Source organism: Strix uralensis, chromosome 1, assembly GCF_047716275.1.
Source record: "Strix uralensis isolate ZFMK-TIS-50842 chromosome 1, bStrUra1, whole genome shotgun sequence".
NCBI classification, from domain to species: Eukaryota; Metazoa; Chordata; class Aves; order Strigiformes; family Strigidae; genus Strix; species Strix uralensis.
This window is the reverse complement of record NC_133972.1, coordinates 76,699,090-76,716,825: the sequence shown is the minus strand read 5'-3', so window position 1 is coordinate 76,716,825 and position 17,736 is coordinate 76,699,090. Positions and strand designations below refer to the sequence as shown.

The following is a 17,736-nucleotide window of genomic DNA, read 5'->3' as shown; positions in this document are numbered from 1 at the left end:
TGGGCTTCTTCAATCAATTTAGTCAAGTTCCTCGTTAGTGTAATGGAGAACTGGGGAACTTGGTTTATGACATTACTTTTTTTGAAATATTTGATAATGTTAAGGTGTGTACATGGCTAGCCTGGGGTCCTTGAAAATCTATTTGGACCCTTGGCAAGTTTGCAACCCCTTACTTTACCATATAAAAAATTAATCTCTGTTTCTGTAGTTCTCTGTAAATTTGCATATGCTCTCATTTGAGTTTCTCTTAAATTAGCAGTTTTGTGGAACTTAATTTTTAATAAAGAGAAAAATTTTATCTGAGCACACTTACATAACCATCTGTGTGGAAAGTCAGTTGCTTCTGTTGTTGGCAGAATGAAAACTAATGAGGAAATACCTTTGTCACCAATGTCATCTACTTGTAAATAAGGAGCTTTATTGCTTTCTGTGTAGCTGTAGCTTGAGAATAAGTTTGGATAAAGGAATAGAAAAGGTCTTCATGAATGAGCAACACGTGTTGGCTTTCCTGAAGAACTGTGTGAAAGGACCTTTCAGTAAGAACAGCTGCACAGCAAACTTTCTAGCTCCAAGAAATCAGGAGCAGATGGACACCCTAGAACCTTTAGTAGCTTGTGTTGCAGTCTGTGGATGTTGTAGACCAATCTTTTTTGCTATAGTTAATAATAAGATTTTTTTTTTAATTACTACTATTATAATTTTAGAAAGCCTGTTTCTTCAGCTCTGAGGTACCAGTGTGCTAGAGCCTGTATTCCTTTGCTTGACCAGCCTTCAGCCTCATAACATTTTCTTTATCTCAAACAAGACAGCCCTAAAAATCTACCAGTGCTTTGGAGAACTAGTACTAGTGCTGTGGTAGTTATGAAGATTGAACTAGCTAGTTTAAGCTTCAGTGCAAATATCAAGAGGAGAGTGACTCAAAATCATGTTCGTACCCAGAATTCCTGGGAGAGACTGTGGACTTACATGGATATCAGGCAGGATATCCATTAATAGCTGTTCCATTCATGTGGCAAGTTGGAGCTGTGAGACCACCTCCTACAGGACACTGGCAGTGTTTACAGACCCTTTGGTTCATGAAGAAAAAATGCCCTCTTGCAGCTGAGGCCATGATGCTTGCTTGTCCTTTGTGCCAAAAACTCAAAAGTTATTGGATAGGCGATAAAGTTTTGCTTGTAGCATGACCTGTCACCTTTTTAATGGTAGAATTTAGGAGGGGACATGACAACACCAAAACAAACAAAACCCCCCAGAATCCCTGCAAATACGCATTTTCCTGTTATTTATTCAGATTAGCCTAATCTTTGTTACAAGATAAACTGCAGAGTTGTCTGCAACTTGCCATGTCTCAAATTTTGGAAAGCTTATTGCAAGCTTTATCTGCAGAAGAAGGAATTTGCACATTTGATTTAGTGAAGGACCCAGTGTTAGAGCACTTGAGCGTGGGGTCAGAATTTGGTGTTGTAGAACCTCATCGTTAACTACTACTTAATGTGACATTAATAGTTACTGCAAGCAGTGTTGCTGTTGTAATAAGACAGTTAGATGAAACTCTATCTGGATGAGGAAGAAGTTAAATTTGGCTTCTCTATTTTTGTGCTTAGAACTTGGCAATAGCATGATTGTTGATAGAAAAGAGGTTTTGGCTTCTGTGAGCTTGCCTATAGGAAAGCTAATTGTCTCCCTCTTCTTGTTTAGAACCATCCACGAGTAGATCTGCATTGAACTTCTCAGATGTGTTAACAAGGCCCTCTCTCCATCGGAGTCATTTGAACTGTACCATGTTGGATTCCACAGTACCACATTGTCAACCCTCTACATCTTCTTCGCTTGGCATTGGCAGTCCTGGACTGTCTCTTGTAAAAGAAATAAAAGATTCTACCTCTCAGCATGATGATGATAACATCTCAACAACCAGTGGCTTCTCTTCTAGAGCGTCTGATAAAGGTAACTTTTGTGTTCTCTAATTGATTTTTTTGGTAACATGAAGTACTTTGCATTCTTTAATACTCCACATCACCTTAGTAAATAAAGTAGGTGAATGTCAGCTTTGAATGTTAGAATTAAATTTAATTTTTAGTATTTTAGAAGTAGATAATCCTGTCACCTTTTTAATATAACTACGGTTTGGAATACATTTATGAGACTCGGATGTTATAAAGAGTCAGTGCTGATAAACACTTTTAGCTAGGTTATCTGCAAATCTTGAACCTGGGATAGTAGGAACTGAAGATGACTCACTGTAGCCTGACAGCTAGGTTGATTGACTAGAAGGAAGAGTGACTCAGAATATCTGACTGACAGCTGGTTGAATGTGAATAAATACAGGTCACAAATAGAATCACAAGATGTTTTCCAGTGTTTTCACCAGGAGTCAATAAAGGAACTACTCCAAAAAAGTTTTGGGCTGCTTTTTTTGATGTTTCTTATTAGAAGGCATCAGTTGTCAATACGGACACGTCTTTTGCTGAATTCGGTTGAGGAATATACACCATTTTAAAGTTAAAAAAAAAAAAAGAATATTGTATTGATGTAGATGGGGACCTAGGTGATCTCACCAGGAAAGGGCAAACAGCAGGTTTACAGAGTTTTCTAGTCCCCCATATAAACAGGGATTGAGGCATGCTCAGCAAGTTCTCTGGAGAACGTATTTTTACAATTCAGCATAGCTGTTGCCAGGGTTTAGCAATATAACCTGAGTTTACTACAACTTTCTGGAGTGTCTCCATAAAGCATACATGGAAAATAGGTCATTAACTGTGTTAGTTCAGCCTTTGGGGATTTTTTCAGGTTTAAAACCTGTGCAGTTCTGATCTCTGCTGGCCTCCACCCTTTACCAACATAGGAAAGACTTTGCATCATTACAGATGCACCAGTGTTTATGTAGTTCCCTTTTATTTTACCATGAAAGAAGAAAAAACAAAGTTGCTCTGCATTGGAAGCATACTATTAACTTGTTGTGCATGATTTTGAAAGATTACTGAAAGGTAACGTATTTGCGGTTCTGTGAACAGATTTTAAGTTTGGAGTTGATACTTGATTTTCATACCGTATGTGAAATTGATCTGTTTGAAGAATTCTGATGGTTAGAGTGCCGGAGAAATGAGTGTTAGGGGACTTTTTTGTTCTGTAAGACTTATTTTTCTGTATTAAAGAACTCTGGAGTTGGTGTGGTCTTTAATATTAAAATTCCCTATATACACAAGGCATTTACATATAGCATGTGTCGTTTTGGCAGATATCACAGTTTCAAAAAATACTTCAGCACCACTGCTGTGGTCCACAGAGGCTGAAAGATCTCATTCCCTCTCACAGCATCCTGCAGCTAGCTCTAAAAAACCTGCATTCAATTTATCTGCTTTTGGGTCTCCGTCTCCTGTAAGTACTGTACAGCATTAATTTTAATCAATTTGAATGTGTAGCCATTTTACTAACCTCTTGTCGTAATACCTTTCTGTAGTCACTTGGAAACACTTCTGTCTTTAAGACAAGCCAACTTGGGGATTCTCCATTTTACCCTGGAAAGACCACTTATGGTGGTGCAGCCGCAGCAGCAAGAGAGACAAAAGCGCGAATTGCTCCTTATCAGGTATGAGAATAGTCGTGCAGTGTGAGGGGAAAATGTAATTGAAATGCCAAAAAGCTGTGAGCAGGGAGCTGAAAATGTGGTGACAGTCCCTATTTTGCCTTCTCAGCCTACAGGAGTAAAAAAGAACAATTTCTGTTTAAACTATTTTTTAAAAGGTTACATAGAAGTATTTGTCATAATACACAAGAATGACAGTAGCATCTTATATTCTGGCTAGTTGTTTGTAGTTGGGATTTCCTCTGTTGTTAAGTCTTTCAGAAAATTACATTTTCTGCCATTGTTTGCCTTTGACTGCATTAGGTTAAGACAACATGTAAATGAAAACAATGATGGCATAACTGTGAAAACTTGTGTTTATAGTAGCAAAAACTACCTGTCTGATACTTGCCTGTAGATCTTACACAAGCATGCCTACACCCACGCTGTGAATATGTTGTATAAAACTGTGCACTCTTTACTGTAATAGTATCTAAAAGGCAACTTTGCTGATCCTTTGCCCTTCTGTTACCTGGAGGGAGGCATGGAGTCCTAAATGCAATCTCAAGATAAACAATAAAATGCTTTCTATTTTAATACCATTTGGATAGCTCTTGAAAAGCTCTTTGCCCCTAAGAGTTCTTTGTGTTCTAAAATGAAACAGCAAATTACAAATGCTGACAACTCTCAGTAGCTAGAGTTGAATCTAAAAGAAAGTCAATAAAATCTGGTTCAGTTGGAAAGTGTTTAAATCAAAATGACCTTTATTTAAAAAAAAAAAAAAAAAGTCACAAGGAACTTTATTTAAGGAACTGGGAATTTGCTGGACCTATTCTAGCAGTCCATTTCTACCATGGAACAAGGGGACCTACAAGTTCCTGAATTAGGGGAAATGTTGAAAACCTTTGATTTGTTCTGACTTGGTGTTAAATCAAACTTCAGAACACTCAAAACTTCCTGTAAGCTAGAAGCCCTCTTTGGTCAGGTATTTTTATTTTTTACCAAATAAATGTGGATGATGCTGAAGAGAGGAACCAAAATACTAGGCTTTTAAAGGAGAGACTCGCTTCCTTGTTGCTGCATGCTATGGATTACGATGAGTCGTGCTTGTGTTTTTTACACGCTGTATGGTCTGCTTCCTGTCTTCTCATAGCAGCATCGTGTGGTTACATGAGGGGTTTAACATAAAAAAAAAAAAAGTATTCACACTGAAAGAAGTTTTTTTAAAATTATAGTCAAAGTCATGTGGTACAAATAAAAGTTTACTTTTTCAGTGTAATATGTTTAGATCTGTTACAGTTCAAATCAGATCTTTATCTTCCTAAACAGAGTAAAAAGATCTGTAGTCAGCTGTAATATTAGGAGAAGGGAGGAAACGGGAGAAGTAAAACTAGAAATTTGTGATGATGGTTGTATACATTGGTTTTAAGATGGTATGCTTATACCATCATGAAACTCTGAGATCTGGCCTGTTACTGAAAGTACTTTCTGCAGCTCAAGCCTTTGTTTCAGTTCTGTTTTCCCGATTACTGCTTCAGAGATCCTGCAGGCCTAACATCTTCCCTTTTATGACCTTTTACATTTAAGTATTTCTTTTGTTGCTTTATCCCATGTGCAAGATGTGTGGGGCCCCACTTACACTTCTATGAAGTCAGCGAGTATATTTTCTTCTTCATGGCTTGAATGCCCAGTGAGTGCATTTTTCTCTGGCATCACGAGAGTATTGGTTGTATCTTCAGTGCAGCTATAGGGCATAAAATACATGCATGCTTAATTAAAAATCAAACATCATAATATTTGCAATACTAATTTTTCAGCCACCAGTAAGAAGGCAAATGAAAGCTAAACAAGCAAGCGTGCAGTCCTATGGTGTGACAAGTTCCACAGCACGGCGCATCTTGCAGTCATTGGAGAAGATGTCAAGTCCTTTGGCGGTAAATGGCACTCCTTTAAGCTGTTTTATTTCATGTGTTTGTAAAGCATAGTAGATGTGCCAGTACAGGATGAAGATCTTCTTTATGTAGTGTCCAGTTTAATTTATTGCGCTGTTTTTTCAACAGGATGCTAAAAGGATTCCGTCTTCTGTTTCTAGTCCACTGTCTTCTGTAAGTTGATCACAAAACCCCCAAATTTTTGTTGGATGGAATCCTCTCTTAGGAAGAAACTTGTCCTCTAATATTTAAGCTTTTTTTCCCCCTTAGCCTGTGGACAGGAGCTTGCTGAATATTACTAGCTTCCAATCCAAACGAAGACAGGTAAGAACCAGTAACATCTTAAGCTGAGATAGATAACTTTCTATGCTTTATAACCATTAGAAGAAATGTCACAAACCTCAATGACAGCATACATATAAATTCAAGTTAATATTAGTGTTACGTGAATTATAGCTGTCTTGGCTGTGTAGAAATTGCTAAAAATGTCTTTTCTACCCACACTAGATGAAGGACTGTGAAGATTACCCAGGTTAAGAATTATATTTTCTTTATGTGGTGGTGTCTTGATGTGTCAATCAAGAACAATTTCTCTGGAACACACAAAGTAGTTTTAGCTTGTCCTGCAACTTGGGGTTAAGTTGCATGTTAATCTTTCTGTTTAGGAAAGCTTTCTCTTGCAGAAATGATCAGAAATAGAAAAATACTGATTGAGTGATCATACAGACGTTGTGCAGATTTTCATGTTCGTTTCAAGCAGAAAAATAATATCTATGGTTTTTATTACTACTCAAAGTAAGGAGAAGGAAACTAGTAATGTTTTTTAATCACTTTAATTTGGGGTATCATTGAGTTTATTAAATTGTAAAACCTACAAAAGGCCAGTTTAAGATCAGGCAACCGAAGGAACAGAAGTGTGGTTTTTCTTCCATGCAAACTTTTCATCTGCTGTTTTAATGAGAAAATGAACAGAACGTCTCAAGAAGTTTCTATGCTAATCTCTTGATTAGAAATATAATTAATTTTACAGTCACCTCAGTTTACAAACATCTTGGATTTTTTGTACCATCTTTTGCCACATGCTGGATTGCAAGAATATTGAAAAGTAGAGCATATAATTTCTTTACCATAAATATTATCCAAATAATTGAAAACAAAGCTGGTATGAATTCTCAGTTAAATTGTGGAACTACACCTGTGATGAGGCATTAAGAAAGATCTACTAGATTTGCAGTGTGGAGCCTGATGTCAGTCAGAAAGTGAATGTTGCACACAGCTGTCACTGGGTAAAAGTAGAGAAATTGTCTATTCATAATACTAGAATTCATAAAATTTGGCAGGGCAAGGGTAGCCCTTGATGAGAAGGGGAGGAGAGGGTTGTGTGTTTTCCTGCTAAAGCAAACATATGGTTGACAGAACACTTGAACAGTCAGGCAAAATTTCTGCAGGTATTTTTTGTTGTATTTTTCTTATTTCAAGGATCTGCACCATGCAGAATAGCTCTTATTGTATTAAAAATCTAACTGGGCAACTTACTTTTTGTTCATTATACATTCCTGTCTAACTAATCTGATATCCTTCTACAATAAAGTCAGCTGCCTAGTGGATGAAGGGAAGGTGGTGGATGTAGTTTTCTGGATTTTAGTAAGGCATTTCACACTGTCCCTCACAGCATCCTTCTGGACAAGCTATCCAACAGTGGGATGAGCAGGTTCATGGTGCACTGGGTGTAGAACTGGCTGAGCGTCAGGGCTCAAAGGGTTGCAGTGAATGGGGCTACATCTGGCTGGTGACTGGTCACCAGCGGTGTTCTGCAGGGCTTAATTCTAGGGCCAGTGCTGTTCAATTTTTTTATCAATGATCTGGAGGCAGAAGTTGAATGCACCATTAGCAAGTTTGCTTATCATACTAAACTGGGAGGTGCTGTTGACTCTGGAAGGACAAGAGACCTTGCAGAGGGATCTAGATTGGAGCATTGGGCAATCGTCAGTGGCATGAAATGGAACAAGTGCTGGATCTTCATCAGTGACATAGTGAAATTGAGTGCACCCTCAGCCAGTTTGCAGACATCACCAAGCTGAGTGGTGCGGCTGACATGCCTGAGGGAGGGGATGCCATCCAGAGGGACCTGGACAAGCTCGAGCAGTGGGCCCATGTGAACCTCATGAGGTTAAACATGGCCAAGTGCAAGGTCTTGCACCTGGCTCGGGGCAACCCCTGCTATCAATACACGCTGGGGGGATGCAGGGATTAAGAGCAGCCCTGCAGAGAAGGACGTGGGGGTACGGGGGGATGAGAAGCTGGACATGAGCCAGCAATGTCTGCTCACAGGCCCAGAAAGCCAACTGTATCCTGGGCTGCATCAAGAGAAGCGTGGCCAGCAGGTTGACAGAGGCGATTCTGCCCCTCTGCTCTGGTGAGACCGCCCTGGAGTGCTGTGTCCAGCTCTGGGATTCTCAGTAGAGGAAGGACATGGACCTGTTGGAGTGGGTCCAGAGGAGGATCACAATATCAGGGGGCTGGAGCACCTCTCATCTGAAGAAAGGCTGAGAGAATTGGGATTGTTCAACCTGGAGAAGAGAAGGCTCTGGGGAGACCTTATTGCGGCCTTTCAGTACTTAAAAGGGGTTTATAAGAAGGATAGGGACAGACTTTTTCGTAGGGCCTGGTATGATATGACAAGGGGTAATGGTTTTAAACCAGAAGAGGGTAGATTCAGACTAGATATAAGGAAGAAATTTTTTACAATGAGGGTGGTGAAACACTGGAACAGGTTTCCCAGAGAGGTGGTAGATGCCCCATCCCTGGAAACATTCAAGGTCAGGTTGGACAAGGCTCTGAGCAACCTGATCTAGTTGAAGATGTCCCTGCTCATTGCAGGGGGGTTGGACTAAATGACCTTTAAAGGTCCCTTCCAGCCCAAACTGTTTTATGATTCTGCACCTGGGATGGAGTAATGCTGGGCACGAGTATAAGTTGAGGGAGGAGTGGCTGGAGAGCTGCCCTGCAGAAAGGGATCTGGGGGTGCTGGTTGACAGCAGGCTCAATATGAGTCAGCAGTGTGTGCCCTGGCAGCCAAGAGGGCAAACCGCATCCTGGGGCACATCAAACCAGCCAGTCAAAAGAGGTGATTATCCTGCTGTATTCAGCGTTGGTGCGGCCTCACGTTGAGTACTGTGTGCAGTTCTGGGCCCCACAATTTAAGAAGGATGTGAAGGTCCTTGAATGCGTCCAGAGCAGGGCAACAAAGCTGGTGAGACGGCTGGAAAATGTGTGCTGGGAGGAGCAGCTGAGGACTTTGGGCTTTTGTCTAGTTTGGAGAGAAGGAGGCTGAGGGGCGACCCTGTTGCTCTCTACAGCTTCCTGAGGAGGGGAGGTGGAGTAGATAATCATTGGACTAGATAATCATTGTAGGTCCCTTCTGACTCAACTGTTCTATTCCAGTTCCATTCTATTTACATTTAAAAACAGCAATGCACCATCGTTCACTGAAAACAAGTTTGTGAACTTACATAAATTGACATTTTACTCAAGGTTTCAAAATGACTAATAGTTTTTAGAAAGAAGTACTTTTACTCACTTTATAGAGTGTGAATTTTATTACCAAGAACTGGGAGATACTGTGAAATTAAAGCTGCATTGTAAACACAGTTTTCTGTTGATATTAATTTAAATAATAGCATGCATCCTAAATCTGATTCTTCTGATCCTTAAGACTGCAGATGGAGCCTTTGGTAAATCTTGTAGCCTTTTGAGGTCTTTCTTGTTTCACAATTCAGTTAAGTCAGTTTTGCAGAATATGCAGTGTTTTCAGTTAAAAATTAACTCTTGTCTGTGAAAATGCTTTGACAAGGAAAGTCGAACCAGTAATTTTAAGTGCATCTAATGCAGCTCTAAAACATTGGAACATACTTTAATGAATTGGACTATTTAAAAAATTTTAAAATTAAAAAAAAAAAAAGAAAAAAGTTGTAAAATACAGTGTGACTTTAAAGGAGGAGGAAAATGTAGGAAAAATGAAACCTAGAAGCCTGTATAATTAGCTGTTTAATGCTGTGAATGTTAAATTAACAGATTAAGACAGTAAAAAAAAATCACAATGTGAAGAGAGGAAAGGAAAAGATGGGAGAATATTATAATAACATGAGTTATTTTGATTATAGTAACATGAATTATTTTGTCTATGAAGTTAACTGCCAAATTTTGAAATGGGAATCAGTCAGACTTTGGCTACTTCTATAGCTTTTTGGATTTCATAACTGGTTTTCTGGTGATTTCCCTCTGCAAGCTAAATGCTTTCAACACTTCTAAATAATTTTCACTGGGTGCTGAGACTGATGGGAGGTTTATAGTTCTGTAACTTTTTTCATCAGTAAATGCTGCGGTAATTTGGGCAGATGCAAGGATAATTTGATTGTTGCTTCCCTTTCAAAGATGGAATCGCAGCAACCACCTGTCCAGAAACTTGTGACACCAAAGGCAATCTCCCTGTCAGTGAGTCGGACCCAGTATTTTAAACCGTCTCTGACTCCAGCTACTGATTCCAGCAAAATTCACCAGAGGGTAGATATAAAGCACAAAGTAAGTAAATTTTCTGGTCCTTATCTGCCTGCTTTTTACAAGCTTGGGATGTCTCTAACCAATTATTCTACTAAGGTGCTCTTTCTTGGCAAAGAGTACCGATAGTATGCTTGAGGTAAGCATTAAGACAGTGGGAACCATTGTGAAAGAGATACTTTGAGGTTTTATGGATTTAATTGTATTTTTGGAACAGTAAGTGGCTGGTCGTTATTTTTGGAATATGATGATGTGCTATTGGGTCAGGCTGTTCTCAGTGAAAGAATGTTAAAATACAGAGACATTTTCCCTTTCATATGCTCCTGTACACAAAGCTGTCGTTGATGGAACATGCTGTGTATAAACTCCTTCAGGTGAGCTATGGGCTCTGAGTGAGATTTCTGACAGTTATGTGTTCTGATCACTTTGTTAATTACCCATTCTAGTCACTTTGGTGTAGATGAAGTCCCTGATAAACTTTCCCTGATAAAACAGGATTGGCATCTCTTTCAGAAAAAAACCCACCCATGGTTCCAGTATCAATCTGAATGTAAAAATGACCAGATGTTAAGTCTATATGGCCAGAGTCTTTTCAGGCCAGAGATCAAAGTGGATAGTCATAGTGGCTAGGGAACAAGCTTAGTAGGTGAGGTATATCTAGTGGTACAAATGAAAAAACCCAACACAAAACATGTGTGGGTAGTTGTCTTTGCTTTGTGTATAGTTTATAAATACATTCAGATACATTTTGAAATTTCACTTGCAGGATATGAGAGAGAAGAGTTTTCCTGCAGAACAGCGAGTAAAACCATCTGAAAGGTATGACAAATCTATTAATTTAAAACACTTTGAAAGAAGAAAGTTCTCTCCTTTGTCACTACAGTTTGCATGCCTGTGTTCTTTTGGAAGGGCAGTAACAGTTCTCAGTAAAGTGAAAAAATTGTATTATGAGAGAGTTTAACCATTTGGGCATCTTGATGTTTATTAGGGGGACAGCTGTTAATTTCAGCTAATTATTTCATTGCTTGGAGGCTGAAAGCTTGATCCTAAAGGAATCATTATTTCTGAGAGATTCTTTATAAGGTGAAGTGACTTATGGTTCAGGACTAGATTTAATTTTTAAGTTTGTTTTTTTTTTTTTCCTTTAAAGAGTAAAAAAAACAATGTTCCACATTTTTGATGGTGAGGTAATTTGTCTGCTCTGTGAGTTTGCACAAAAAGCATCGGCCCTTTAGAATGATCTGAGGCCAAATGCTAACTTGTCTCTAAAACACAAAATTCCAGGAGAGTTAATACTTGTATTTCTTCTTGGGGAGATTGTCTTGCATTACACTGCTTGCTTGGTTTAGGTAGAATGACGACCTCCAGGTAATATTGATAGCTCTCTCTTCTGGGCAACTAGTCTTTTGGGTAACCCTTGAATTAAGGCACTTTGCATTCAAAGGATACGTTTTTTGGAGGATTTGTCCCTTTCAAAGAACAGTAGCAGGGAATTGTATTTTGTTGTCTCTGCGTTCATCTTCCAAGCAATTCTTATGGTGCCTTGGGCATTCTTTGGCTTGCAAAAAGAAAAATCAAACTGAACCTTTGTTTTGGCATCTGATAGTTTGACTTCACAGCAGCCACCTTTTCAGGGGTGTCAGAGATTGGCTCTAAGGTTTTGGCATAGGTGCAAACAGATGTTAGGTTTAAACTGTGGGTTTTCAAACTGTTCTAAATTTTCTTTGATAGAGCTCCTTTCTTTTCCTCCATGTAGAAGGGAGATCCAGAAAACTGATACTGCTTTTTATTTGGTTCATAGGTTTTATGACTATGTTCTACTTTTGTCTGTAAAGTAGATGGTCCTTTTTTAAAAATTCTTTTATAAAGCCAGTCTCTGTTGGGTGTCATGTTCTGGAGCAGGAACGCAACCCTGTTAAGGGGTAGCTGGCCAGAATCCCTTCATGCAGCTAACCTGCAGGACTTTGGTACATCTGTTTAGCCTACCAAAGGCTGTTTAGTTTTAAAATCTGGGTCAGAATAGTGGGTTGGACTTACTTGCTTGAAGACAGAAGACTCTCTTTGCCACTTAGAAGCTGACCGGTGTTAACAGAAAAGAGGAGTATGGGCTATTGTAGACAGGCTATAATTGTCTGAATAAAGCTCTATTTTGACATGAGATTTTTTTTCAGAATTCGAATTGGTTGTCAGTTTGGATTAGAGAAAAGTTTGAGCATATGGCCTTAAGGATCTGTCTTCGTCTCAGTGGTTACAGTGCTAAGCAGACTGTTTGCAAGTATCTGACAAGTTTAGACCAATTCTTTTCCTCAGTCTTCTGGAAACTTGACCTGGTGTCTTCTAGTGTGATCAAATATACTTTTGTAATGACTGACTGCTTGGCTGCAGGATAAGCTTTGATATGGTAATTTTTCCAGGGATACTTCATTTTGATGCTATACTGCTTTTTGTTGTTGTTATTCCCTAGTTCACTTCTGGTTTGGGGTGTGGTATGGGTTTCTTGGGTTTTTTGTTTGTTTGTTCTGAGGGGTGTTGTGGGGTTTGTTTCTTTTTGGTTTTTTTCTTTTCCCCCTTGGATTAGAAAACCTTTCTGGTTTGGATCTAGGCTTTTGTAACGAACAGAGAAATGCCTTTGTATGCCTTACAAAAGGGATCTGTATTCATGTCTGAAAAGACTTCTGGAATGTTGGCATACCCAAACACCTCTGCTGCTTCTGCTGATGGCCCCAGGAAAGCCAGAGGTGCTTCTGAAGCTTCTGCTGTATTATCTTGCCACACAAGTTTAAGCCTCTCTGTTCCATAAGAGCTGTTGGCAGCATTTCATGCGTGCACGCATGCACGTGCTCTCTCCATATATATATATTTTTAGTTACTCTTTTACATCCCTGCAAAGATACATGCTCATCACAGAATCGAAGAACTGGCAGTCAAAATTTCCACTGTCTGGACTATTAAAAGGAAACATTAGAAAATAACAATCTAAATCAGTTCTTCTATTTCAGGTCTTCTGGCTTAGTCATCATTCCTTTATGGATGTTTTGACTGTTTCTTATCTATGTCCTTCTCTTGGCTGCTCTTATTCATGCAGCTTTGCTGGTTAGAACGTCAGATATTTACCAGTATTTAGCAACTTGTGGAACAGTTGAAAGGTGGCGTTTAGGACAGCCTCCCTCCCCTTGGGACCTGTGACCAAGTTTGAGATACCTTTGGGCTGAACTAAGGTGAAATGACACCAGCCAACCAGTTGAACAATTCATTAGTACAAAATACAAGGCAAGTGGTTAGATACAGTAACTCGATGGCAACTGTTTAGCTGGATAAGCAAGTCCCGTGCTACATGTTTTTACTTGGATCTAGTTATAATTCGTTAAAGAGAAAGAAAGGAGGCGGGGGGAGAGAGAGACAGAGAAAGATACTACCACCTGTGGATCCAGCAGCGCCCCATTGGTTCTCTTGATTCTTGGTGTCTTGGTGGTGGGGGTGTCCCCCCTAGCTTCCGATGGTACCATTTTTATACAGTCTGAGTCCCAAAATCTCTGCCTGGTTTCAAGAAACTTCATGCATATGCATGGAGGGTGTGGTGTCATGTGATGGTAGGCATGGTCTGGTTTGGTGCAGGCTCAGTGTGTCCCGGGTGTTTGCAGGGAGATTATTCTGGGGGTCGCATCATATGAGACCCTCCTCAAAGTCAACAACCTAGCACCCTATGCCTGCGCAGTTAGTTGTTGGCAGGAATTAAAATCACAGGTTCTTGCCTAGTTCAGAACCACAGGACTATTGTTCAGTCCTACCTCTGCGGGGCCGGAAACCGGTGTTTCGTTCTTGCTTGTGGTTTCCTCCATATCAAGAGTGTTTAAGGCAAATGTCTGCGTGTCTGTACGCCACAGGGTATCAGTTCTAGGACTAACAGTGCCAATAACAGCTTGAAAGAAATAGTTGATTTTTTAAAAATTTTTTCCCTGTGGGTTTTTTTTTTTGTTTGTTTTTTCCCTTTCTCAACCCATGTATTGTTATTCTGTCCCAGCAATTTGACCTACCCCAAATTTGGTACTCCTGCATCCAACGGCCTGTCCTCAGGAGGAGGAGTGAGTGGTGGTGGCAAGATGAGAAGGGAAAGAGGAGTACACTATGTATCAAAACCTGGACAAGAACAACAGGTAAGGGACTCTTTAAGTTAATTGCTCTCACTGAGATTACTGAAGTAACTAGCTAAGTATGACAGTTTTACTGCCTCATAGTAATTTATAATAATGCCACTTAAGTTTTGTGGGTTTTTTGCTCTGGGTTTCAGGGCAAGCTCAAATTTATTCATCTGTTTAAGTGCTTCAACTTTGGTTTTATATTTTTGAAATCTGTAGTCATATTATCTTGAAGAGGCTTCATGCTATAAAGTTTCTCATTAGCAGCTGAATGAACAAATTTTGGTGGAGGTTTGTAGAGTTTTTATAAAGGAACGATGTTTGAAACAAGTGCCAAGTAAGTAAACAAAGTTGATTTAATTTTGTTATTTCATATTTAAGTCATGTAGAAAGATACTGGCCAAGAGCCTGAAGCAGAAGACAGTGTTCTTCATGTCTACTGATAATAATTTGCAATTTTTGGCACTTAAACTCATTGCGAGAGGTTTTTTCTTGTTTTAATGGGAAAAGTCCATTTAATAAAACTATGGTCATGACTATCCTGAAGATTATTTTTCTGATTGGATTTTATGTAAGCTGCCTACTACTGCATCTTAAATGTAAAAAATTTAAATCAGTCTTCTGGCTGATGGAAAATGAAGAAATAGTAAATACTGGAGAATGTTTCTGTAACACAAATGGTCCGAATATGGAGGTCCAATAGACTCTTCAAATCAAAACTCTGAAAGATTTAAGCTATAGGATACTTTAAATTTCTGTAGTAGCAACTTGTATCTGCTTAGTCGCTTCTTGGTAGATCTTGGTACTACTGTGCAAATTGTGATTAGATTGGCTATTCCCATTTGCACCCTAACTAATCTAATCTTGGTGATCAAATAGTTTAAAAGGCAAGGATAAGACCAGTTTTTAAGGTACAGGTTTCTGAGTTTTAAATTTGCATCCTGATACATGGTATAGACTATATTTACCAGAGTGTGATCTTCTATGCTGCTAGTCAGGCTTTCTTTTTTGGCATTTTATGCTTTGGCTTGGTTTGGGGTTTTTGATAGTCTAAGGAACCCCCATACTTCTTTAAACATATTTTTCCAAGTTTACTTCAGTAGTGACTTCAGAAACTTTGGCAGCTGTCCTGTCTAATTTTGTAAGAGGAACACTTTCTCATTTGCCTTGAGAATGTACTTGTAATTGGAGAGATGAGGGGATAATTAGAAAGGATGATGCTTCTCTAGATTTTTCATAACTAAAGTACAGAAAACAAAAGTAAATCTGATCTGTGTTCTGCACAGGTAACAATTTTGAGCTAACTTTCAGGATTCTTACTGGACTGGTGATGAATGTAGTATTGCATGGAAACACGCCTGCCATAAATTAAAATGACATGGCAGACTGAGGTGGGGAGGTCAGGGTTCCTGTTGAAAACTTGCTCTGTCTTAATCTATAGCTCCCTCTGTTATATTTAACTTTGTTAAGAAATTAAGGATGGGACAGGGTAGGAAGGTAGTATGTCTTGTAAGAGAAGAACTAAATTTTACAACTTTTTAAAGAAAGAGAAAAATTAAAATTTGTGACAATTAAAATTTGCACCTAGGAAGTGGAGGAACCAGTACTGCCGAAGGTACCCCTACCCATCAGTACTGCATCGCTGCCTTCCTTCACCTTTAGTTTTCTTGCCAGTAGTACTGTCTCATCGTCACCAAGCGCTGTTTCAACAGCAGGGATGAACAAGGTAAATCTTTGTTGTATGTTGTGAATACTTTTTAGGATGAGTATACATGTGCTTTGTTTCATGTTAACTTCTTCCATGGCGCTCATGAAACCAAACAACATTAGTTTATATCCTGCTGAATAAATCAGGGTTGTACTCTGATTTGGAGGTGGAGGGGGAGACATAAAGTTTTTGATTCGCCCCCTGTCCATCTTATACTTTGCAAACTTCTAGTTAACATAATTGTATAACTGCTTTCAATGCTATGGAGATTTTGTTGGAATCTTATGCCAAGATAAGTTAATAAATTAGAGGTAGCATTAATGGTCACATGAGCCTAGTGTAGAATGTGAGCCTAGGGTACAATAATTGGAATATTACTGCAGAAAAATAAACATTCATCTGTTCCAGAGTACTTAATATTTTTGTATGTTTTGAAGCAGATATCTGCTTTAGTATCTGCTTTGACATGTTGAGATATTTGCTGATGCTCTGAATACAGTTGAGCTGAGTTAAAGGTTTTTGAGTTGCCTGGTCTGCTTTTCCATATATTTAATAGATCTGAGTAGCATCTCAGTTTTTTCTCTTGGTTTATGGGATTTGGTTTTGATGATACTGTACTATAATCTTATTTACAAGCTTCATTTTCTTTTATTATAACTCCTATCTGTGGATTAGAAATAAATACCAAACATCAGATTTCCCAGCTTCACAGAAGAACGTCTGTTAGATAAGTGAACTCAGGTAGCTGCTACTGTTTCACCAGGGTGTTTTTCTTTTAGATACAAACCCTAATTCTTTTGAAAATACAGGTACAACCAGCAAGTAATGTTGGCAGTCCTGTGTTCAGATTTTCATCTCCAATTGTGAAATCTACTGAGGCGGAAGTGCTACCTCCGTTGTCTGTAAGTAAAATAAGTAAAGTTCAACCTTTCCTCAAGGCTTTAGTAGAATATTGCAGAACAATTAAGCAGAATTGGCCCTGATAATGGGGAAAAGAAATGTATAGGTTTCTGGCTTATAATTTGTCATTCAGCTTGTATACCAAAAGTTTGAAGATAGGATTTCAGATTATTATTTGTGTGTGAAATTTGATTAAAGTTTCTTTAGTTTCAGGATCTGAAAAGTCTCTCTTTTCTTCATAGCAGATTGGGTTTACATTTAGTGTTCCTGTTGTAAAATCAACAGAGCTTTCTGGATCCAGTGATACACCAGTGACATCCTTACTTACTCTAGGTAACAGAAATTTCAGCATTTCAGATCTGAAGTGCTGATTTTATTATTTTATATATTTAAATACTAAATCTATCCTTTCTAAACATATTAGCAATTCCAGGTAAAGTATGTTTTCGGTGACAGATCTGCTTTTTAATCAAATTGGAATTATAAACTGTTGTAAACAAGGTAGAATTTTGAAGAGTCTTATATAAGTGAAATCCTTGTTTCTAGCAAATGTGAATATATTTTAAATGGATTTCTTTGTGAAAGGTGTTTTTGTTTTGTTTTTAAAGATACCACCACTGTAAACAGCACCAGCAATAAGATGGGAAAAGAAGAAGAATACGATGGCCCCTCCAAACCTGCAAAGGTCTTAAAAGAAGGAAGCGTGTTAGACATTCTAAAAAGCCCTGGTGAGATAATGAACTCCTTTTAAAAAGATATTGCAAAAAATATGCTAGCGTGTAACAGCATTGATTTTTAAAAAGCCCACCACCATAACAACATAAAAACCTCTTTGGCACTGTTAATTGCAATATTAGCTATAAATACAAGCATAGGACAACATTAACGTTAAACGCTGCATCTGTTAGCGTTGGTCTCCCCTTCTATTCTAAGTGGCTT

At 38.7% G+C, this 17,736-nt stretch overlaps 1 protein-coding gene across 6 annotated transcripts in view; it reads left to right on the top strand.

The window, feature by feature from the left end:
- Window positions 1-17,736, top strand: part of NUP153 (nucleoporin 153) — a 46,954-nt gene that overhangs the window by 16,550 nt on the left and 12,668 nt on the right. For 4 of the 6 annotated variants that reach the window (XM_074871536.1, XM_074871517.1, XM_074871509.1 and 1 more), the window contains exons 3-15: window positions 1,699-1,947; window positions 3,239-3,378; window positions 3,461-3,589; window positions 5,383-5,499; window positions 5,626-5,670; window positions 5,767-5,820; window positions 9,931-10,077; window positions 10,820-10,872; window positions 14,075-14,207; window positions 15,778-15,915; window positions 16,707-16,799; window positions 17,040-17,130; window positions 17,406-17,525. In XM_074871536.1, the coding sequence (XP_074727637.1) occupies window positions 1,699-1,947; window positions 3,239-3,378; window positions 3,461-3,589; window positions 5,383-5,499; window positions 5,626-5,670; window positions 5,767-5,820; window positions 9,931-10,077; window positions 10,820-10,872; window positions 14,075-14,207; window positions 15,778-15,915; window positions 16,707-16,799; window positions 17,040-17,130; window positions 17,406-17,525 (1,509 nt within the window). Of the gene's footprint in view, window positions 1-1,698; window positions 1,948-3,238; window positions 3,379-3,460; window positions 3,590-5,382; window positions 5,500-5,625; window positions 5,671-5,766; window positions 5,821-9,930; window positions 10,078-10,819; window positions 10,873-14,074; window positions 14,208-15,777; window positions 15,916-16,706; window positions 16,800-17,039; window positions 17,131-17,405; window positions 17,526-17,736 lie in introns of those variants that run through there. The other 2 variants (XM_074871528.1, XM_074871551.1) reach the window with 2 other exon arrangements.